Source organism: Delphinus delphis, chromosome 13 (assembly GCF_949987515.2).
Source record: "Delphinus delphis chromosome 13, mDelDel1.2, whole genome shotgun sequence".
NCBI classification, from domain to species: Eukaryota; Metazoa; Chordata; class Mammalia; order Artiodactyla; family Delphinidae; genus Delphinus; species Delphinus delphis.
Window position 1 is genome coordinate 42,219,116 of NC_082695.1, and position 23,694 is coordinate 42,242,809.

The 23,694-nt window shown below is 35.3% G+C and overlaps 1 protein-coding gene across 1 annotated transcript in view; it reads left to right on the forward strand.

Annotated features, from left to right (window-relative positions):
- Positions 1-23,694, forward strand: part of TAF4B (TATA-box binding protein associated factor 4b) — a 113,366-nt gene that overhangs the window by 28,049 nt on the left and 61,623 nt on the right. Inside the window, exons 8-9 of the mRNA XM_060028825.1 lie at positions 4,257-4,389; positions 5,053-5,155. Coding sequence (XP_059884808.1) covers positions 4,257-4,389; positions 5,053-5,155 — 236 coding nt within the window. The remainder of the gene's footprint in view (positions 1-4,256; positions 4,390-5,052; positions 5,156-23,694) is intronic.

Below are 23,694 nucleotides of genomic sequence, written 5' to 3' on the forward strand. Positions count from 1 at the left end.
AATTATCAGTATATTATTAATGTAATTTTCAGTTTCATCGAAGTAAAACTGATCTCCTAAAATAAATTGACCCAGAATATTAGAAAAAATTTGTTGTTGTTGCATCATATTTTTGTCTCGTACCTAATTATTTTGAAGTAGGGAATCATTAAAGGATTTCAGAATACACATTTTTATATGAAATGCTCTGTGAGGCTTAACTCTGCTGATTGTCTCTGACTTCACTTCTCACTGAAGAAGGAGAAACATTTTCAAGGTATAAATTTCAGTCTCTGAGTGTGCTGGTGGCCACTATTTTTGTTAAAGAAATTGAAATTAAAATTGAGTGGGAAACAAAACAAGGATTATTGTTTTATTGGGTCAAGTAGTTCACTGTCAGTTTCATATTGGACTGATCTACTGCGATCCAGACTTAAGTAATCAGTTTGTCTTTTTTTTCTTTCTTCTTAGCATGCTGTTAAGAGTGACAGGAGAGGTAGAATTCAGTTGTTGATTGTCAAATAGGACTAATGAAAGATTTGGTAAAGAGGCTGAATCCAAGTAAGGCCTACTACCCTTTATTTTCCATATATAATCAGGAGTTGCGTCGAAAAATCTTCATGGACTATAATTTAGTCAGGGTTCATATAGTAGTCTTAATATATAGGTTGATTAATGCCAGTTCATTTAAATTTAATTGAAGAATATATTTTTTTTAGGTTTTAGTTTGGTGAGGATACATTAGAATTTATGGAAAATAGACTATTTAGAGACAATATTTACAGTGTGTATGTTGTCTTATTTTTGCCTTATTCAAGAAAATGTTTTATTATGAAAATTTCCAAACATAGCAAAGTTGAAGTTTATAGTGAACACCCATATACCAACCACCTAGATTCCACTATTTACAGTTACTATACTTGATTTATCCACCCATCAATCTTAATTTTTGATACATTTCAAAGGTTTCTTCCTAAAAAAATTAAACATTAATTTTAATGCATGCATATCATTAACTACCAATCAATATTTGTTTACTCTTTTCTTCCTTTTAACTAAAATTTATATTCAGTGATGTGCACAAATTTTAAATGTAACATTGGATAAGTTTTGACAATGCTTACCTCTGTGTAACTCAAACCCTTTCAAGATATGGAGTGTTACCATCACCTTGCAGTTAGTTCCCTTTTGTCCCTTCCCAGTCAGTCCCCACCTGTGTACCTCCAGAAGCAATGACTCCCACAGATTAGTTTTGCTTGTTGTTAAAGTTCATATAAATCATCATACAAATAAGCACATTTAAATTTTTAACAGAAATTTATAGGTTCTCGATTTGAAGCAGCATTTACTGATTTCTATAAAAGCTGGTAATATAATTAAGAATTCATTTGGGCAAATTTTAAAAAGTGGTTAGAAGGCCCTTTGAAAAAACAGCATATTCTGAGGTTGCCAAGGTTGAATTTTAATCTAGATTGGGCATGGCAAATACATTTCAACTCTCATTATAGGATTTTACTGGACCTCTGTGTTAAGAAAGATTCTAAGGCTGCATGTGGGTATATAGAAATGGTGGTATTTAGTGATGTATGCTTGTCCCAGAATTTGAGTAGTGGCACAAGAACCACACATTGGCTGTTCCTAAGAAATAGTGGCAACTAACATGTATTTCCTGACTTTTTTTTTGCGGGGTGGGGGGGCCATGCTGCGCAGCTTGCGAGGTCTTAGTTCCCCGACCAGGGATTGAACCCAGGCCCTCGGCAGTGAAAGCACAGAGTCCTAACCACTGGACCACCAGGGATTCCCTATTTCCTGACTTTTTATACTACAGTTTTTGTTCATTTGGGGCCCTATGTTTTCTAGAACTCAACCTCAGTGAGTATGTGCCAGTAATCACATATTAAATACTGTATAAAAATTAGAGGAGGTATTACCCTTTAGTAACTTTGTGTGCATGTACTGCTTGAGTTATTTAGAGCTAAGTATTTGATTGCTGTGTATTTATGAACAGAGGAGTTGGTGGGGTCGAAATATAGAGAAAGCAGAGTGTGAAGGGTGTTTTCATCTACTAGTTTAATCTGTACTTTTGTTTGTTTGCTTCCTTTCCTTATGGAATTTAAGAACAGTTCCATGTCAGATATTCCAGATCATAGTTAGTGTAAAAATCATAATTAATGTAAAAAAAATAGCTGTCACCTGAAGAAGATTGTGTAGCTCTAGACCTGCAGTTTCTATAAACTATAGAACATTAAATTAACATCCTAGTAAAACATCAGAACTTGACTTGTGAAGAGAAAAGGCTAAGGTATGTACTATTTACTCTTCTTCTTTTCTAGTGGTTTTCTTGCAGGGAAAGTAAATAAAGGACATGTTTTTAAAAATATAATAGCTCTTTGTTTTGCTTGCCAAGTAGGAGCAGATGTATCATCTTTGGGCCAATTTCCATCTGTCTAATTTCAGTGTCCATAAGATACCTAATATTGTGGTCTAAAAATGGTACTTTCTTTGAAAGAAGACTACTGAACTGTTTTATACTTTCTCATTGTATTTTATTTTGCTCAGCAAGTGTGCAGGAATATACTGCACATGTGATCCCAAGTGTGTTAGGTGCACTTGGTAGCATACATCCTCATTGGTACATCCTCATTAGGATGAGGAATGATGGGTATCCAGGATTATTAAATCAGTTGCCACATTTGCCTCCTGCTCCCTGCATGAACTTGCCCTGGAGTGGGCTGTAGACTGAGCCACACACATCCCTGGCCTGGGAGCCCTCCTGCAGACACCAAGGCTTGCCTTCCCCAGCTTGTTCTGTGCTAGGGCCACACGCTGACGCTGGAGTCTTCTGGCCTCCATGCCCCCACCCCTCCTGGCAGGACCCCAGGAGGCATAGAGCCTCCTTCCACTTCAGGGGCTGGTCTCTAGGCTGTTACTTTTTTTTTAATATTTTTGAGTACCCATCAAAAATGGTATGAAGACTTAACTCATAAGCAAATTTCTAATAACATTTTATTACTATCTTTTGTAATTAAAATACTGAAAAGAATACCAAATAAAAGATATCAAGGAAGAAAATATGAACAATAGGGAGGTATGCCAGAATTGTTAGGAGTGTTTCTGTTTTCTTTTGAGTTTCAATCTGAATGCATAAATGGGACTCTGAATGTGTATTACTTTATGGAATTTAAATATGTTTCCTAGGACTTTACAATACATAAGTATGATCTCAACTGAAATATATCATTGTTTTCAAGAGTTGTTTCTCTCTTTCAAGAGTCTATTCTCATAGAATCATGGCAATTGAATTATTCCAACTTGTATTTTTTCTCTAGGAACGTTGGTTCCTATAAGATTATTTATTGGGACATTTTGGATTTCTTGTAAGTTACTTTTGTTTAGTAATATGCACTAGACAATTTTATTTACAAAAAATTAGAGTATAGAATAAATTATACCTCCAGAATTCCATTATGAAGTCTACCTCCTAGATCATTTATATTAGCCATATATGAGTTTGAGGACTTACAAATATTTCGCTCTCAATAGCTGGCTCAAATAGATGGTGACTGTTTTTTTTCTTTGAAGTGAAAAAATGAAACTCTGCTATTCTGTTTTTTCTTCTTTGAAGCTAAAAACAAGGCCCTGCTATTACTTTAATTTCTCTTCCTTTATCCCCAACCCTCACCCTCTGGATTTCTTGAACTGTTATCTTGGAGAATGCCTGTAGCATTGTTATCTTTCAGATACTTTTAAAAAAACAACCAATTGAAAGTCATCATCTTCTAGAGGTATATTTTGAAATATTTATGGATAAAAAGATATATCTGGGATTTGCTTTAAAATAATTGAGAGTGGGGAGAAGTGGGTAAGGATATAGATGAAATAAAATTGGTCAAGAATTAATCATAGTTGAAGCTGGGTAATAATGGTATAGGTGGTTTCATTTTATTGTTCCCTCTGCTTTTGTATGTGTTTGAAATTTTCTGTGTTAAGTTAAAAGATGAAAATAGGGTCTATTTGGAGATTTAAATTTAGCAGAATATAAATTTGAATTACACTCTGAAAATTATAGTGTGAGATAGTCATGTTTTTCACTTTTGAGTAAGATAATTTTGCTACATACAAATTTAAATTTTAAGTAGGCTTTCTTGTGATGCTACGATAAAGGTATATTTAGTTAGGTGAGCCTAATCATTTGTTCTATTGTTACAATTGAAAGCTTGTTCTTTCCTAAAGCAGGTCTAGTTGAATGACTGTATTAATAATTCTCATTGTTTCAGGTAGTCCAGCAGCCTTCAGGAGGCCTTGCAAAACAAGTGACCACACTTTCCCATTCCTCAGCATTGACCATCCAGAAATCTGGACAGAAGGTGACAGTGGGCACTGCAGTACCTACCAGTCAGTTTCCTCAAGGTAGACTCTGGCTCATCCCTTGGGTTTGGAACATGATGGGTTTCCGTACTTTTCTTTTGCACTGTTAAGAGAAGAGAGATTTCTTTTAAGTTGAGACCTGTGAGAGAAGACTGAAAGATAACTTTATTATATTCTTTGTACATAGCCACTTTTTAAGGGTGTATGTTGTTTTAGATTAAAGAAGCACCACTCATGGTGTTTTGTAACTAGATAAAACAATCTACTAGTAAATAAAGTACTTTTTTTAACTTATAAAATTTGCTATTGTCTTATTTCTTTTTAAAATGTGCTTCTTTCCCTACGTTTGGAAGTCAGTCTTACAAATAAAAGAGGTTTTATGTATTTTTTAAATCTACCAATATAAAGGATATATTATTAACATGTTTCTGTCACCTTTTCTGCATAATATTTTTATAATGCTGGTAATTCTCTAGCCAATTTGAGGACCATATAAAAAGAAATGGGAGAGGTCTTAATTTTATGATTTCTTGTGCAGGGAATAAATTCATTGTCATGTTTGAATTTAAACATAGTTCTAGGGCAGCTTGAAATTTTCTTTGATTATTCTGTATGCATTAAAAATAACTTGTCCTGAATTTTTCCTAATGTAGTGTGATTGCTTTTTTAAAATTTTACCTTTTCTTTCTTCTTTTGATTTTATAGCTTCCATTCTAAAGCAAATTACCCTGCCAGGAAATAAAGTTCTGTCACTTCAGTCATCTATTCAGAAAAGCAAAATAAAAGAGAATGGAACAGCATCCTTCAGGTAAAGAAATTAAATAGTTAAAACTTGGTCTGGTTTAAGAAATTAATATTTTTTAAAAAACAGGAAAGGGATGACAGAATAATACTTATATAAAATAAATTTAATGATGCCTTTTTAAAAAGCTAACAGTACTTTATTGAGTATAATTTATAAGCAGTAAAGTGCACAAATCTTAAATATAGAGCTCAATGAATTTTGACGAACATATGCCTGTGTAATCATAATTCAGACCAAGATGCTGAACATATCCATCATCTCTATGCTCCTTTCATATCAATGACTTCCAACCCTTGCCTTTGGCAGCCACTTTTCTTATGTCCATCACCATAGATCATTTTTGTCCATTCTTGAACTTTACATAAATGGAAAATTACATTATCTACTCTTTTGCATTTGACTTTTTTCACTCAGCATTTTTTTGAGATTTATCTACATCATTTTGATTATTAGAAGATTGTTCTTTTGTACTGGTGAGCAGCATTCATTGTCTGAATGTAAATTTGTTTATCCGTTTTCCTGTTGATGGACATTAGGATGTTCCCAGTTTTTTAATGATTCTATATAAAGTTGCTATAAACATTTACATACAGATTTTTATGTGACCATAGGTTTGATTTCTCTGTAGTAAATATCTAAGAGTATTATTGCTGGATCATTAGGTAAGTATGTGTTTTACTATTTAAGAAACTACCAAAGTTGTTTACTTTGTTTACTTTGCATTCCCACCAGCAGTGATGAGAGTTCCAGTTGCACTCCAACTCTGTCAGTACTTGTTATTGCCAATGCTTTTGATTTTTACTATTCCAATAAGTGTATAGTGGTTGTTATTATTGTCATTTTAATTTGCACTTTCCTAATGACTTAAGATGTTGAGCATCTGTTCTTATGCTTATTTGCTATCCTTATACTATCTTCTTTGGTGAAGTGTGTATTCAGATCTTTTGCACATTTTTCCTTTGAGTTGTTTTTTTTCTTGTGATTGAGTTTTTAGAGTTCATTATATATTCAAGATCCAAGTCCTTTGTCACATAGTGATTAGGAAGTATTTTCTTTGTGGTGTGTTTTATCGTTCTTTTACCAGTGTCTTTCACAGAGCAAAAATTTTTAATTTTGCTGAAATCTAGTTCATTAGTTTTTTTCTCTTATAGGTTATGCTTTTCATGTTTTGTCTAAGAAATGTTTGTGTAACCCAAGGTTTCAAAGATTTTCTTCTATGCTTTGTTCTAGAAGTTTTACAGTCTTATGTTTGTCCTTGGATTGATATTCTTTAATTTCTACCAGTTGATTACTTAAAAATCAGTGTGTGGATATTCTATTTTCTTTTTTCTGTATCTTCTCCCATTTTTAGTTGCATTATTTGTCACAATATATAAATATTTGTACATTAGTCCTCCTTCCTCATCCCCACCTATATTTTAGTTGTAGTTCTACTTTTATATTAAAATGCTCACCTTCAGTCTGTTCTCTGAAGTTTTCCTAGTCATCTCTTGTTTGGATGAAATTAATTGAATGTAGTCCATACTTTAATCTACCAGGACAACCATTATTTCATCCTTATGCCTGCCACTAGTTCTCTGGTCTCTCTTCTGCAGTTTTTATTCAGTCTTCTTTTACCCAAAGCCTTTGAGGTGGGGGTGAGTGGGTTGGGAAATTGGTCGCAATAGGACAAGAAAGTATGTACTGGGAATTGTTTTCCTTTTTCACTTATTCTTGTTTTGAAGTTTGGGTATTTTTTGTCTTCAAGTTATGCTGAGGCTGTGGTTTTCATTGTTCTGTATTGTTTTGGGGAGTAAATGTTGGAAGATGGTGACCTAGGAAGTCATCATTGTCTTCCAGTGCAGTGAGTTTTGACAAAAGGCTAAATTCATGTACCCAGTACCTCAGTCAAGATACATAGAATACTTTCAATACCTCAGAAGCCTCCTTTGTGAGACTTCCCAGCCAGTCCCCCTATTATACCTTAGGCAGCCACTGATTGGCTTCTTATCATTGTAGATTTGTCTTTCCTGGGGTTTCAAATCAATAGAATCATATAATTTGTATTCTTATGTTTGGTTTCCTTTGCTCAGCATAATGTGTTTGATATACTTGCAGTGTTGTTGCATGTATTAGTAATTTGTTGCTTTTCATTGCTGAGTAGTATTCCACTGTATGGGTCTACTGCATTTGTTTGTACTGAATTGTCTCTTTATCCATTGGTGGACATGCGGGCTGTTTCCAGTTTTGGGCTATTATGAATAAAGCTGCTAGGAACACCTGTATCCAAGTCTTTGTATGGACATAAGTTTTCCCTTTACTTACATAAAGATATGAATGAAAATGCTGAATCATTTAGTAGGTGTATGTTTAACTTTATAAGAAACTGCCAAACTGTTTTCCTTTGTGGTTGTACCATTTACAGTCCTACCCGCAAAGTATGAGAATTTGTTCCATATCCTTGCTAACAATTGATAAACTGCAGTTTAAAAGTTTTAACCATTGTAGTTGGTATTTAGCTGTACCCTCATTCTTCAGTATCTGCAGTGGGATTGGTTTTAGGACCCATTGCAGATGCTCAAGCTCTATAGTCTGCCCAGCATATCTGTGGTTCTGCATCCTCGGATTCAACCAGCTCCAGATCATCTACTACTGTGTGTATTTACTGAAAAAAATCTGTGTATGAGTGGACCCGTGCAGTTCAAACCCATGTTGATCAAGATGCTGAGTGTATTTTCATGTCCTTATTGGCCATTTGTGTAGCTCCTTTTGTGAAATGTCTGTTCAAATATTTTGCCCATTTTTAAATTGAGTGATTTTGTCATGCACTTTTTCTTCATCTATTTAAGATGGTCATTCATTTTTTAAATAATACAATGTATTCTGAATTACACTGATTTTTAAAAAAATAGTTTGAATGTTAGTATTCCTGAAGTATTATTATCCTTTTTATATATTGCTGCATTTGATTTGATTAATATTTTAAGGGTTTTATATGTATGTTCTTTAGGGATACTGGTGTATAGTTTTCTGTTCTTATGGTGTCTTTGCCAGATTCTGGTATGTGGTTATGCTGGTCTCAAAAATGTGTTGTATGATGTTTTTCCCTCTCCTTTATTTTAAACCTTTGAGTAGAAATTATTTCTTCCTTAAATATACGAATGAATTTACCCTTGAAACTAAATAGGTCTTTTGTTTTCTTTGGGGGGAAGGTTTTGGGTTTTTTTGTTTTTTTATTTATTTGTTTGCTCTGGGTCTTAGTTGCGGCAGGTGGGCTCCTTAGTTGCGGCAGGTGGGCTCCTTAGTTGTGGCTTGTGGGCTCCTTAGTTGAGTCATGCAAACTCTTAGTTGCGGCATGCATGTGGGATCTAGTTCCCTGACCAGGGATCTAACCCAGGCCCTGTGCATTGGGAGCATGGAGTGTTATCCACTGCACCACCAGGGAAGTCCCCCGGGGGAAGGTTTTGATAAGAAAGTCAGTTTCATCTATAAATGATTTTCTCTGTCATCTTAATGTCAATTTCAGAAAGTTGCATTTTTTAAGGTTTTTGTACATTTCATCTTACTTTTAAATTTGTTGAAATGAAACTGTGCTACTACTTTCTTTTCCTTTTAATATTTGTAGATTCTTTAGGGTAACATAGTATCATGCTTTTTTTTTTTTTTTTTTTAAAGGATTTTGTGTATTTTATCTTAGTTGTTGACTTTTTCGGGCATATAGCTGTTCATTTTATTCCCTTATCCTTTTAATATCTGTAAGATTTGTAGTAATACTCTCTTTTCATTGATATGTTTCTTTCAGTTTTGTTTAGTGTTTTTAGAAAGTTAACTTTTGATTTTACTTTTTTTTTTAATTAATTTATTTTGGCTGCACTGGGTCTTTGTTGCTGCACACAGGCTTTCTCTTGTTGCGGCACGCAGGGACTACTCTTTGTTGGGGTGCACAGGCTTCTCATTGCGGTGGCTTCTCTTGTTGTGGAGCACAGGCTCTAAGCACATGGGCTTCAGTAGTTGTGGCACGTGGGCTCAGTAGTTGTGGCACCCAGGCTCTAGAGCGCAGGCTCAGTAGTTGTGGTGCACAGGCTTAGTTGCTCACCGGCATGTGGGATCTTCCCTGACCAGGGCTTGAACCCGTATCCCCTGCATTGGCAGGCGGATTCTTAACCACTGTGCCACCAGGGAAGCCCGATTTTATTGTTTTTATCTGTTCATCTTTTGTCTATTTTATTGACTTATAAAAAATATTCCTTTCTTTTCCTTGGGTTTTAGTTGCTTCTCATTTAAAACTATAAACCCCCTAAGTACTGAGTTAGCATCCAGCCAATTATAGTGTTTCATTTTCATTTTTATTCATGTCAAAATATTTTCTCCTTTTCCTTTTATTTAATAGTACAAATACTTGGGGCTTCTCTAGAGATTTTATTCATTTTTTTCTAACATAATTTTGTCCTGATCAGAGAATATACACTGTAAAATATCAATCTTACTAAATTTGAGACTCTTTATTGTGGTCAAACTTGATGAATATCTCATATGCCCTTGGAAAAAATGTATTACTCAGTTTGGGGGAGTAGTTTTTTGTATGTGCCATTCTGGTGAACGTAGCTAGTAGTGTTTGTATCTATTTCCTGGCTTTCTTTTTTTGGACTAGTTCCATCAGTTACTGAGAGTGGGTATTAAATCTCCAACTGTGCTTATAGATTTATTTTTTCCTTTAGTTCTGCCAGTTTTTACATTAATTATTTGAAGCTCTGTTATTAGGTATACACATATTTATAATTGTTATGTTTTTCTAATAAATTGGCCCTTTTATCATAATTAAATGTCCTTTTTTATTATTTTTTGAAATTTTATTTATTTATTTTATTATTATTTTTAAAAAATTTTTGACCATGCTGCGTGGCATGTAGGATCTTAGCTCCCGGACCAGGGATGAAACCCGGGCCCCCTGTAGTGGAAGCACAGAGTCTTAACCACTGGACCACCAGGGAAGTCCCCACATGTCCTTCTTTATTTGAAAATATTTCTTGTATTGCTGTGTATTTTATCTGCTGAATATAAACACTTCAGCTTTGTTACTGTTTGCATATTCTATCTTTTTCCTTCCTTTTTTTCAACCTACATGTGTCTTTGTATTTAAAGAGTGTCCTTTATACATTACATATAGCTAGGTTGAGCTTTTCTTATGAAATTCAACAGTTGTTTCTTTAGGTTAATATTTTGCTATTTTATTCATTTGTTTTTTGTCTTTTAGGGTAAGTGATTATTATTTTATATTTCATTTTAATTCCTCTGTTGGCTTCTTATCTATATCTGCATTTTTTTGTTTTTGATCAACAGGGATTACAATATGCTATAACATGTATTTTTAGTATATACTCTATTTGGACTTAATATAGTACCACACATAAAATATGTGAACTTTGCAACAATATAAGTCCATTTACCTCACTCTCTTCTTCTGTGCTATATATTTTTATTTTCATATGTGTTACATCAGCATGCATTATAAATGTATGTGTGTATCCACAGTGTTATGATTTTAGCTTTAAAGTCCTTTTTTTTTTTCCTTAAAATATTCTTTCTTTTCTTTAAAACATTCCCAGTGCTCTTCTTTTTTTTCTGTAGAGTTCCGTTTTCAGTGGTATTTTTTCCCTTCAGCTAAAGAGCTTCCTATAGCATTTCTTGGTCTGTAATTCTGGTGACAACTCTTCTGTTTTCCTTTTCCTGAGAACTATTTTTGTTTACCTTCCCTTTAGAAGGGAAGGTTTTTTTTTTCCCAATTAGAAATTGTAGGCTGACCCAGTCTTCTTTACTGTGAAGACTTAAAGATGTTATTCCATTGTTTTCTGGTCTCCATTGTTTCTGATGCAAAGTCAGTTTTCATTCATATCATTATATATATTCATACCATTATCTGTCCTGTCCTTTTATGAATCCAATTATATATGCAGTAGACTTTGATATTTTCCTGCATATACCAAGGCTCTGTTATTTTCTTTGATCTTTATGCTCCTTTAAATCTGTCAGCATATTTGTATGCTTCCTTAAAAATCTTTGTCTGCTAATTGCAACATTTGGCTCATTTCTGCCAACTTTTTTTTTTTTAACTCTAGGTCCCATTTTCCAGTTTTTCATACGTCTTATAAGTTTTCATTGTGTTCAGAACATTCATGACTTTCTGTTTTTTCACATATCTAGTAATTATTGACTCTGGATTCAGTTATGTTCCTGAAGACTGATTTTTAATTTAGTAGACTTCATTTTAGTTTAACTTGACTGTTCTTAAATTCCAAACTTAGTCTTTCTTAGGTTGAGTAGCAGCTGAAATATTCACTCAGTTCTTTCCCCTTCCTATTGCTGTTTTTGTTAGGCTGCTGGGGTGTCCCCTGGGGCATATGTAGTTCTTCCATCAGTCAATGATTAGGTCAGATTTATATGCAGATTTGAGGGATTACTGCTCTGTGGAGCCTTACATTCTGGTGTATCTTCCCTAATTGTCCAAGTGCTCTTTCAACACTGAAATCTGTCCTCTGACACCAAGAATACGGCTGCACAGGCTGGAGAGTGCTTTCAGGCCAAAAGACATAAACTCACAAATTTTACCCATCGTTGTTACCATATTTCAAGGGTTGACTTCTCTCTAGTTTCTGGTTACCTTTTTCCCATTTTTTAAAGTGGTTGCCTTTTTAAAAAGTTGTATGTTGATTTTGTAATGATTAATTAAGCTACTCTGTCATTACCAGAAACCACACCTCCATTTCTTTTTTAATAGATTTTTGTTCTCTATTGGAATTATCCTCTGCATTCTTGAAAAATTAGTCATAGTTATATTAAAGTTCATACCTAATATTCCCAACATCCAGGTTGTCTGTAAGTCTGTTTCTGTTATTTGGCTTTTTAGTCCTATTTCTTGGTATGAACTTAGTAATTTTTAAGTCAGTGTCAAATATGTGTAAAAAATAATTATAGGAGTTTTGGATTAATTACCTCCAGAAAGAGAACTTATCCAGTTTGCTGGTTGGCAGGAGAGGAGCAGATTGCCTTCATCTAGTCAGTAACTGAATTCAAATCTAGGCTGTAATCTTTCCAAGACTCCATGTCCCTTTGGTTCTCCCTGACTATAGGATGTAGTACCTCAGGTATTTCAACTAAGACTTAGGGTACTTTTCTTTGCTGGATTCTGAACCCTAATTTTAGGATTTTCAGAATGGTAAATGAGCATTGGCTTCAACTTAAGGTCATAAGCTGCATTAATCCCTAACAAGAGAGTCAGCCTGACCTTTGAAGCTTTGAAGCCAGGGGTTGACTTCTCCTCTCTACCTATGAAAGTCCTGATGGTATCTTCTTCCAGTATAAGCTGTTTTGTCTACATTAGAAGTATGTTGTTTAGAGTAGCCACTTCTATTAATTATCTTAGGTAGATCTTCTGGATAACTTGCAGTAGTTTCTACATCAGCACTTGCTGCTTCGCCTTGTACTTTTATGTTACGGAGGCAGCTTTTTTCCTTAAACCTCATGAACCAACCTCTGCTAGCTTCAAACTTTTCTTCTTCAGCTTTTGTATCCATAGAATTGAAGAAAGGTAGGACCTGACTTTGAATTGGGCTTTGGCTGAAGGAAGTGTTGTGGCTGGTTTGATCTTCCGTCCAGAACCACTAAAACTTTCTTTTGTATCAGCTTTTGTATCAATAGAATTGAAGAAAGGTAGGACCTGACTCTGATTTGGGCTTTGGCTGAAGGAAATGTTGTGGCTGGTTTGATCTTCTGTCCAGAACCACTAAAACTTTCTTCATATCAGCAGTAAGGCTGTTTCACTTTCTTATCATTTGTGTGTTCACTGGAGTAACACTTTTAATTTCCTTCAAGAACTTTTCCTTTGCATTCACAACTTGACTAACTGGCACAAGAGGCCTAGCTTTCGGCCTATCTTGGCTTTCTGCAGGCCTTCCTCATTAATCTTCGTCATTTCTAGCTTTTGATTTAAAGTGAGAGATGAGTAACTCTTCCTTTCACTTGAACACTTAGGAGGCATTGTTGGGTTATTACCTGGCCTAATTTCAATATTGTCATGTCTCAGGGAATAGGGAGGCCTGAGGAGAGGGAGAGAGACTGTGGAATGGCTGGTTGGTAGAGCAGTCAGAACACACACAACATTTACCTATTAAGTCGGCAATCTTGTATGGGCATGGTTTGTGGTGACCCAAAACGATTACAATAGTAACATCAAAGATCACTGATCACAGATCACCATAACAAATAAAATAATAATGAAAAAGTTTGAAATATTGCAGGAACTGACAAAATGTGACGAAGAGTCACGAAATGAGCAAATGCTATTGGAAAACTGGCGCTGGTAGACTTGCTTGACCACTGGGTTGCCACAGACCTTCAATTTGTAAAAAACACATTATCTCGAAGCACAATAAAGTGAAGTGCAATAAAAGGAGGTGTGCCTGTATAGGCACGGTCTTTTCTGGGCTTACCTATTCTGTTAATCTTTTTTTTAAATATCTATTTTATCTTACTGTTTAATTTATTTCCAGTAGCATACTGCTCAATTTACTATAACTTCAAAATAAATTTTACCTCTGTTAAGGCATGTCTCCTACCTATCCCTCTTTATTTTTTTATTTCCTCTCCTTCCTCTACTTTTACACCCTCCTTCCTCCACTTTCATACCCGCTTCCCCTGCTCTTCTTGATTTTTTTTGCCATTCTTGGGATTTTGCTGTTCATATAAATTTAGGCATCAGTTTAAATTCCACAAAAAACCTGTTAGAATTTGACCAACATGGCCTTGAGCCTATAGGTCCATTGTCCTTCAGCTGATTTCTTTATAATTTTGAACCTTCTATCTATGAACATGATTTATGTCTCCATTTATGCATGCTTTAACATCTTTCAGTAAAGTGATATAATTTTATCTATACAGGTTGTACACCATTTGTTTTGTTTATCTGTTAGGTTTATTCCTAGGCACCTTTTTGTTGCTATTATAGGTAAAATTTTTGGTAATTGCCTTTTCTGTTCCTAGTATATAGAAATGTAGGTTGCTTTTTATTTATTTATATTTATTTTTGGCCACGCCGCGCAGCTTGTGGGATCTTAGTTCCCCAACCAGGGATTGAACCTGGGCCCACAGCAGTGAAAGCCCACGTCTTAACCACTGGACCACCAGGGAATTCCCTAGGTTGCTTTTTTAAAAAAAATTATATGCCAACCCCCTTGTTAAGTTCTTATTTCTGATAATTTTTAAATTAGGTTGTTTATGTAGACAGTGATGTCAGGAGTGAGATTAGAATTATAGGTTGGCTTTTCTTTTTTTGCTTCCAGCACTTTAATAATGTCATTTCATTCTTTTCTGGTATGTATGCATGTGTTCACTTTCAAAGATAAAGCCTACAAGGAAAAGTCACCCCAAGCAAAGGAAACATCAACACAATTGGAATGCCACTGACTTCAAACATTGGGTGATCAAATATTCAGTACTAAAAACTCTCATAGGGCTTCCCTGGTGGCGCAGTGGTTGAGAGCCCGCCTGCTGATGCAGGGGACGTGGGTTCATGCCGACCCGGGAAGATCCCACATGCCGTGGAGCGGCTGGGCCCATGAGCCATGGCCACTGAGCCTGCACATACGGAGCCTGTGCTCCGCAACAGGAGAGGCCACAGCAGTGAGAGGCCCGCGTACCGTTAAAAATAAAATGTGGAATCACAAAAAAATGAGCAAGTAACAATTATCTATTAAAAAATGAATACAAAGATTTGATAAAGAACCAAATAGGACATTTAGAAGTGAAAAATGTAATTGCTGAATTTAAAACCTCAGTGAATGGGTAAATCAGATTAAATCTGGTGACCCAAATTGAGTTTGCTTTACTCCAAAGAAGATTTGTGACTGTGTCCCATAGGAACCAGGGATGACTATTGACTTGGGACCATGTTAGTACCTGTTCTAGAGAACCTGACTTAAGAGTTTCTCCACTTTAACAGAGGCCTGAAAACTAGTGCTAGCCACAGGCATTTGCCCCTGAGGCAGTTCTACTTTTAGAAGGTGCTCAGTGTTTATTTTTACTGACACCTTTTTGACAACTTCTGTGCATCCAACACTGGAATGAAAATAAGCTGGTCTAAATTAGAAGAATGTCATGTAATTTCTCATGGGTAAATCTAGTCCAGTTAATGCCTGAAGCAAAAGTGTCACCATTAGTATTTTCTTTAGGTAGTTTCTAGCTTACTACTTTTGCTCATTTAGCTATTGAGTGCTTATTGCTTTCTAAACTTGTATATTGGAAAATAGTTTTTGGTTTTTTTTCCTGGCCGCGCTGTGTGGCCTGTGGGATCTTATTTCCCCAACCAGGGATTGAACCCGGGCCCTCAGAAGTGAAAACACAAAGTCCTAACCACTGGACCGCGAGGGAATTCCTGAGAGTAGATCTTCATTGTGTATGTTATAAATATTTTTCTCCCAATCTTTTGTTTAACTTGTAATTTTGTTTTTAGTGTCTTGTTATTTGAAGATTTTAAATCACAGTATTAACTTTATTAGTCTCTTCCTTTATAGCTTTTGACTTTTGCATTATTTTAAAAAATCTTTCCCTATCCTTAGCTCATAATGATGTGCTCCTATATTTTCTTCCAAGTTATCTATACACACCTCATATATGCAATAGACCTTTACAAAATCTTCAGTAATTCTCGATTCTATCTTTGTAAATAGCTTAAACAGAAATTACCTTTTCCCAGTTGGGTTGCTCATCTTAACAACAGTTACTGAAGATTTCATCATCCTTACTTTTCTGATTTGAAATGCTACTTTACCTTTTAGTAAATTCTCAGTTATACAAGGGTACATTTCTAGATTTTCATTTTAGTGCTGTTTTTGTTTTATTTCTGTGTTAATATTTTTGCATTTTCAGTTATCTTTCATTATATGTTTTTATATCTGTTTAGATAAATCCTCTCTCTTTATTCCTTTTTCAGTCATATCTGCTGTCTTGAGGCACTATCTAAAGTTACCCTATTCATTTATTTACCCTTCTTTATGCGCCCCACTCCTTTTTAAATCTCTGAGAGTTTACAATAACTTTACCCTTGTATACCTAACATTTAGAACAATGCCTTGTTCATAATAAGCATTCAGAAATTTGTTGAAATAATGAATTTTGAAAAAGAGAATAGGATTATCTATAATCTTAGATATAATCTATTTTTAAGATATATTTTATTTTTGCACAAAGATACACTTTTCATTTTCGTATAATATGTTCTAGTTATTTGGGTTATATGTGGTTTTATGCATATCTTTTTATAGTAATGTCTTTCAGTTTTCTTTCTTGGATACTTAAGATCACTTTAGTTATTGTTAAAATGAAGCTTAAAATAGACCCTTAATATTGACTCTTGTTAATAAATAAGAGGAGGTAATAGTGTATGGCATTAGATCCTGTCTTAACTGGATGAGGTTTAATAACATAGAGTGATATCTGCCTGTATTTTCATAACTACCTGTTTAACTGAAAAGAACATTTTTGTGACTTTTTCCCAGTGTAAATCATATTTTCTGTTGTGCTTGTCAGTACATCTGGGATGAATAAGGGAAGCTATATAGTGTTTAAACACCAGAGGGTGCCAGAGATTTGTGTTTTATTCTTCGTACTTCAGAATCAGAAGTGATAAATATTACAGTACCTGTGCATGTTTGTAGAGTTAACTCTATTTAAACAGACTGGCTATTTGATGATAATAAGGAATTATTGTTGATTTTTTGAAGAGGTGATAATGCCTTATGGTTAAGGTCTTCGTTTAGAGTTCATATATTTTAGAGAGAAATTATAAAATATTTATGGATGAATAATATATATATGTATATTAATATATACTTACATAACTTAGAAGGTATTTTACCAGCTAGGAATTAAGAGGTTTTTTTAAAATTTGCTTTAAAAGACACTTAGAAAATAATATAGGACAAGGTTACATGCCGTTTGCACAGATAATATTATTCCACCAACTTTAATGTCCCATTTTTTCATATTGCAGGAATCAGATTCTCTAGTGTAGATTAAACATGTGCTCTACCTTGCTTCATATGTAATTAATTGTTTCATTATGTATTTATTAAGAGTCTGTCCTTATATATACAAGTGTATCAGTGATGTATACTTGTTATATAGAGTATGACATAATATAGATGATTAATCATTCAAGTAAGGACTTAAAGAGAGAGAAAACAGTCTCTGGTGACGAAATCTTGGAAAGTCAGGAGACGGAAGAAACATCCTTCTGAGCTGTGCCCAGATAAACTCTAAATCTAGGGTTAAAATTCAACAACAAAAAAATCTTCTTGAAGGAGTTGCTTTATGCTAAATCTTGTTAGAAATTAGGTTCTTAAACATTCCTCACAGCGAAATTACATGAATGAAGACTTAGAGATGAGATTGTGAAGTCTTTCATAGTTTTTAGGCAGATTTTTTCGTAGTAAAATGCGATTTAGGAAAAATTATCTTTGTGCTTACATGCTGAATGAACTGCAAAGGAATATACTCGTAAGTAGTTCCTACAATCCCTGAAGTTTGAGAAATACTGCAATATCCTATGCTGTGTTTGAGTTAAAAAGAGGAAAGGGAATTTCCCATGAGGAAAGATACCTTTAAAAAAGTCATAGAAGGAAGAAAGCAGCGTTTGTAAGCTGGCTGTGGTAACGTAGCGAGGTTATGCCCAAGGGTGGTGAAAAAAGAATATTGAAGGTAACCTTATTTAACCAGGTATTAGTAACCTAAAGGAAGGACTTGATCTTCTTAAAATAAAAATTTTTTGCTTATACCTTTTAAGTGAATTATTTATTTATTTGACTAGATAATACATACATTTTGTGTAGCATTCGAAAGGAACAAAAGGATATACAGTGGGAAAAAAATAAGGTTCTCTCTTGCATCATTTTCCCTCTGCTACCCAGGTTCTCAGCCTAGAGCCAACCACTGTTATCAATTTCTTGCATATCTCTCTAGATAGAATCTTTTCAACATAGATGGCAGTATACAATATATGATGTTTTATTGGGTTGGCCACAAAGTTTGTTCAGGTTTTTCCATAAGATGTAATGGAAAAACCCAAATGAACTTTTTGGCCAACCCATTTTGATATTTACAACTTAGTAGTAATAAATCTTGCAGATTATTCTATATCAGTATATAATCATTGTGATTTGATGTTCTAAACAAAGTTACATAATGATAGATATTTAGGTTGTTTCCAGTGTTTTGTACTCAGAAAACAGAGTTGCAATGACTATCGTTTCACATAATTCCTAGAAAGAGCAGTTTATTCATTTTAAATTAGATAATGTCAACCCTCAGTGGAGTTGGCTTAACAAATTATACTCTGAGCAACAAAGCTTAAGGTATCATATTTCCACATGTTCTCGTGAACTTTACCAATCTAACAGGGAAAAATTGTATCTTAAATTTTTCTTATATGAGTAGGGTAAAACATCTTATATTTGAGTCATTTAAAATTTTTCATTAACTGAAGATTTCTATGTTTCGTACATTTTTCCATTGGATTTTAGGTCTTTTCCTTAGTTATTGGTAGGAGCTCTTTATATATTAAAGGGACTCCTTTTTTCATGATATGATTGCTTCCTTCAATCCTCAGTCTCAGATGTGGGGATTGTTATTGTCTCCATTTTACTGATGATGCAGGCCTAGAGAGGTTAATTAATTTGCTTTATTTCATATAGACAGTAAGTGGCAGAGTCAGGATTTCACGGTAGGCAGTTTGACTCATCTTTTTTACCCACCATTCTTCTACTTCCCAATACATTGTCACAGATAAACAGCATGCTGTTCTGAGCACATACAAATTCCTCAAATATTTAAGTACCATTTATGACTACTCTGCTAGAAACGATAGGTGATGAGAGTGATTAATATGATCAATAAAATTAGTCTGGTTGAAGTATAAGGCAAATAGTTGACTACTGGAAGACAGAGTAAGACCTACCATAACAGAGACAAAATGTACCCTTGGAAGTTCAAAAGATGTAGCAATTGGACAGATGCTTTAAAAGTATAAAGATAAGTTAAACCAACATTTCCAAAGTAGGCATTTGAAGTAGGTCTGGAATATAGATAAGGCACTGACAGCTGAAAGATAATAAAGCAAGAGGAGCTAAAGACTAGAACAGGAAAGCCAGAATCAGTAGGAGCTATTTTATGGTGAGGAATGGGAGGTAAGAGTGCTAAGTTAAGGTCATTACTTGGAAGGCCTTGCATATCAGGTTGAGCTCATAGGATCATGAAATGTTTGTGTTTTGGTTTTTGGTTTTTTTGCGGTACATGGGCCTCTCACTGTTGTGGCTTGTCCCATTGCGGAGCACAGGCTCTGGACGCGCAGGCTCAGCAGCCATGGGTCACGGGCCCAGCCGCTCCGCGGCATGTGGGATCTTCCCAGACCAGGGCATGAACCCGTGTCCCCTGCATCAGCAGGCGGACTCTCAACCACTGCGCCACCAGGGAAGCCCCATGAAATGTTTTTGAATAGGAAACTAATGTGATTTTCTCTACTGTAGAAAAATTAGTCTGGTGCTATTATAGATCTTAAGAGGGTAGAAGAGATTTAAGAAAGTAGGTACAAGCAATGGTTAACTTTATAAAAAGCTGAAGAATTAGATCAGTTTCAGAAACCAAAATGCAAGGTATTAATGATAATTGGGTAATGCTACTTTAATTTTTGCATATTAACCTATTACTCTCCACAGAATCTTGAGTTGGAAGCCTTTTTCTACTGAGGCACTATTAAATTTCCTTTTTGTATGTCTTTTAAAATGAAACAGGTTATCTTTCACAGCACCTTCATTAAAAGACATACTGCATTAGACCAGAAGACTTGAAGATGCGATTTGGAGGTTCTCACTTTCTTTTCCTTTAAAATTGAGCCAACCCAGAATCACAAATATGCCTCAGCATCAAAGCCTTTATTACTCTTGGCCTATCTTACAATATTTAGCCTTATCAATAATGCTGCTACAACATTGTGTTGTCTTTGCTTTCCTTTAGTCTGTCTCCTTTCTTAGAGGAAGTTTTAAGTGGTTCGGGTACTGTTTATTGTGGTACCTTTTCCTCTTCCCTCAGTAGGGGTCTTCCTCTATTCCTGCTGCCCTCTGTAACCATAGCAACTGGCAGCTGAAGTAGAGGGAGCTGTGTTCAGCTTGGGGCCAAATTGGGTGGGTGGGTAGGCAAGAACAAATCTTATTGGGTGTTTAGCTCCCTTCTTAGTTCAGAGAAAGGCTGCAAGAAGATTCTAAAAGACATGGGACAGTCTCCTCATTGAACATTGAGTTCTGTTCAGTTCTAGTACTGTGCATGGTACTGGTAGTAAGGAGGCTTGGTACTGGTCTCTCCAGTCTGTATGTGAGATTTCAGCAGGGACTATGTGGGACCTCACCTATGGAAGCAGGGTGCAGTTTACAGGGCCTGTGTACCTGGCAAACAGCTGAGATTGTGAACAATCAGTGTTGTGTGCATGTGTGTAAAGGCCATGTGCTGTGATTTTTTTTTAAAGGAAAGATGAGGCCATATGTCTAAACTTCATAATATTTTTCTGTCTCCAGTTTTCTTTCTCTGTTTGTTTATATATTATTTTTTTAAATATCACTAACCATTTGATTGGGTAATCTGTGTATATACTACAACATTCAAAGGGTAGAAAGGAGTATGGTGTGGTGTAAATGAAATCTTCTTCCTATCCATGCTTCCCTGTTTCCCTCTCCAGAGGAGAATTTCTTGTGCATCCAGAGATATGTTATGCCCGTGTGTGTGTGTGTGTGTGTGTGTGTGTGTGTGTGTGTGTGTGTATTTTTTTCAAGGTGCAGTCTGTTCTATACCTTGTTATGTTTGTTTAGTTTTTTTCCCACTTCACAATACACCTTGGCATTTGTTCTGTGCCTGGCCAAAGAGAGCTGCCTCATTCTTTTAAGTGGCTGAGAGTGACCTTAGAAAATACCTAATCTAAGTTATTCATTTTTTAAAGGAAGAAAAATTTGAGTCCTAAAGGTGTTAAGTAACTGGTTGGTATTCTCTTTTGGAGTGACCTGACTTTTCATCGATTTGTACTTGGCCTTTTTGTTTTAAATAGACTGTTTCTTAGAGTAGTTTTCGGTTCATAGCAAAAAATTGATTTGGACGTTGTAGAAAATGGCAGCACATGCACAGCCTCACCCATTATCCGCATCCCCCACCAGAGTGGTCTGTTTGTTACAATTGATGAACCTGCATCGAGACATCATTATCACCCAAAGTTCATAGTTTACCTTACAGTTCACTCGGTGTGTGGTACATTCTGTGGGTTTTGACAAATGTGTAATGACATGTATTGACCATTATAGTATCATACAGATACTATATATTTCACGGTCCTAGAAGTCCTCTGTTTTCTGCATATTCATCCCTCTCTGCTAACCCCTGGCAACCGCTGGTCATTTTATTGTCTCCATAATTTGCATTTTCCAGAATGTCATATAGCTGGAATCATCAGTATGTAGCCTTTTCAGATTGGCTTACTTCACTTAATAATGTACATTTAAGGTTCCTGTAGTCTTTTCATGGTATGATACCATTTCTTTTTAGGACTCAATAATATTCCATTGTTTAGATTTACCACAGTTTATTTATCCAATCACCTGCTGAATGACATCTTGGTTGTTTCCAGGTTTTGACAATTAAGAGTATATGTGCTATAAACATCCATGTACAGGTTTTTGTGTGGACATAAATTTTCAGCTCCTTTGGGTTGGTACTAAGAAGTTTAACTGCTGGATCATATGGTAAGAGTATGTTCAGTTTTGTAATAAACTGCCAAACTGTCTTTCATAGTAGCTGTACCATTTTACATTCCTACCAGCAATGAATGAGAGTTCCTGTTGCTCCACACCCTCATCAGCATTTGGTGCTGTCGGTGTTCAGGATTTTGGCCATTCTGATAGGCGTGTAATGGTATCTCATTGTTTTAATCTGCATTTCCCTGATGACATAGGATGTGGAAAATCTTTTCATGTGCTTGTTTGCCATCTGCACATCTTTTTGGTGAGGTGTCTGTTAGGTCTTTGCCCCATTTTTTAATCTGTTTGTTTTCATATTGTTGAGTTTTAAGAGTTCTTTATATGTTTTGAATAACAGTCCTTTATCAGATATGTCTTTTACAAATATTTTCTCCCATTGTGTGGCTTGTCTTTTCATTTTCTTGATACTTGGGGGTTTTTTTAATATTTTTTACTCAGACCTTTTAAAATACTTTTTTTACTCAGACCTTGGTCCATCTTTAGGTTTATGGTTTCTACTATTCTTATGCTTTAGATTTTATTTATTTTTTTTGACATCTTTATTGGAGTATAATTGCTTTACAATGATGTGTTAGTTTCTGCTGTATAACAAAGTGAATCAGCTATACATCTACATATATCCCCATATCTCCTCCGTCTTGCATCTCCCTCCCACCCTCCCTATCCCACCCCTCTAGGTGGTCACAAAGCACTGAGCTGATCTCCCTGTGCTATGCGGCTGCTTCCCACTAGCTATCTATTTTACATTTGGTAGTGTATATATGTCCATGCCACTCTCTCACTTCATCCCAGCTTACCCTTCCCCCTCCCTATGTCCTCATGTCCATTCTCTACGTCTTACACTTTAGACTTTAAATGTTTAGATGTTTCTGGAATACTTCTTTGTTTTCATAGTTGGTAAATTGATTCTTAGAACCATTCTCATACCATCCCTCTGACAGAACCTCTGTGACATTTGATGAGGTGGAGTCCAACCATTTTCATATAGATTATTATTATTATTTTTAATATTTATGTATTTGACTGTGCCAGGTCTTAGTTGCAACATGTGGGATCTTCATTGCGGCATGCAGGATCTTTAGTTGCGGCATGTGGGCTCTTTAAGTTGTGGCATGTGGGCTCTAGTTCCCTGACCAGGGTTCAAACCTAGGCCCCCTGCATTGGGAGCATGGAGTCTTATCCACTGGACCACCAGGGAAGTCCCCATACAGTTTATTTATATTGCGTGTTTCATTTGGTTGATTTGAGATACTAATTAAAATTTTTTTCTTTTCTCCATTACACAGACACACCTTTTAATGTTAGGTCTTTAAATATAGTGTTCAGATTGTGAGACCTTTGTTCTTTCTCTCCACTTGCAACTGCTATGTCCAGCACTTAACTTTCTTTCATTTAGTTTGAATCTCTCATACCTGTGTGAGTAGGGGCTCTTTCCCTCTCACTCCTAACATGCTGCTTTTTAAAGCTGAACACCAGAGGCCTTCGTATCTTGAGCGCTTGACAGTTATACTTTATTTCCCTTTTTTGTGCATAAATGCATTACCACAAGGAGGTTCATAATTTAAATCTGTTGACATGAAACCACATGATATATCTTTCGGCCCATGCAATAAATAGAAACAATATGTTTTTTATAAAATCATGTTTGTATAAATTATGTTATGCATTGGTACATGAGTTATGATCAGTAACATGCTTGTTATTACAGGGTGTTAAGAATGC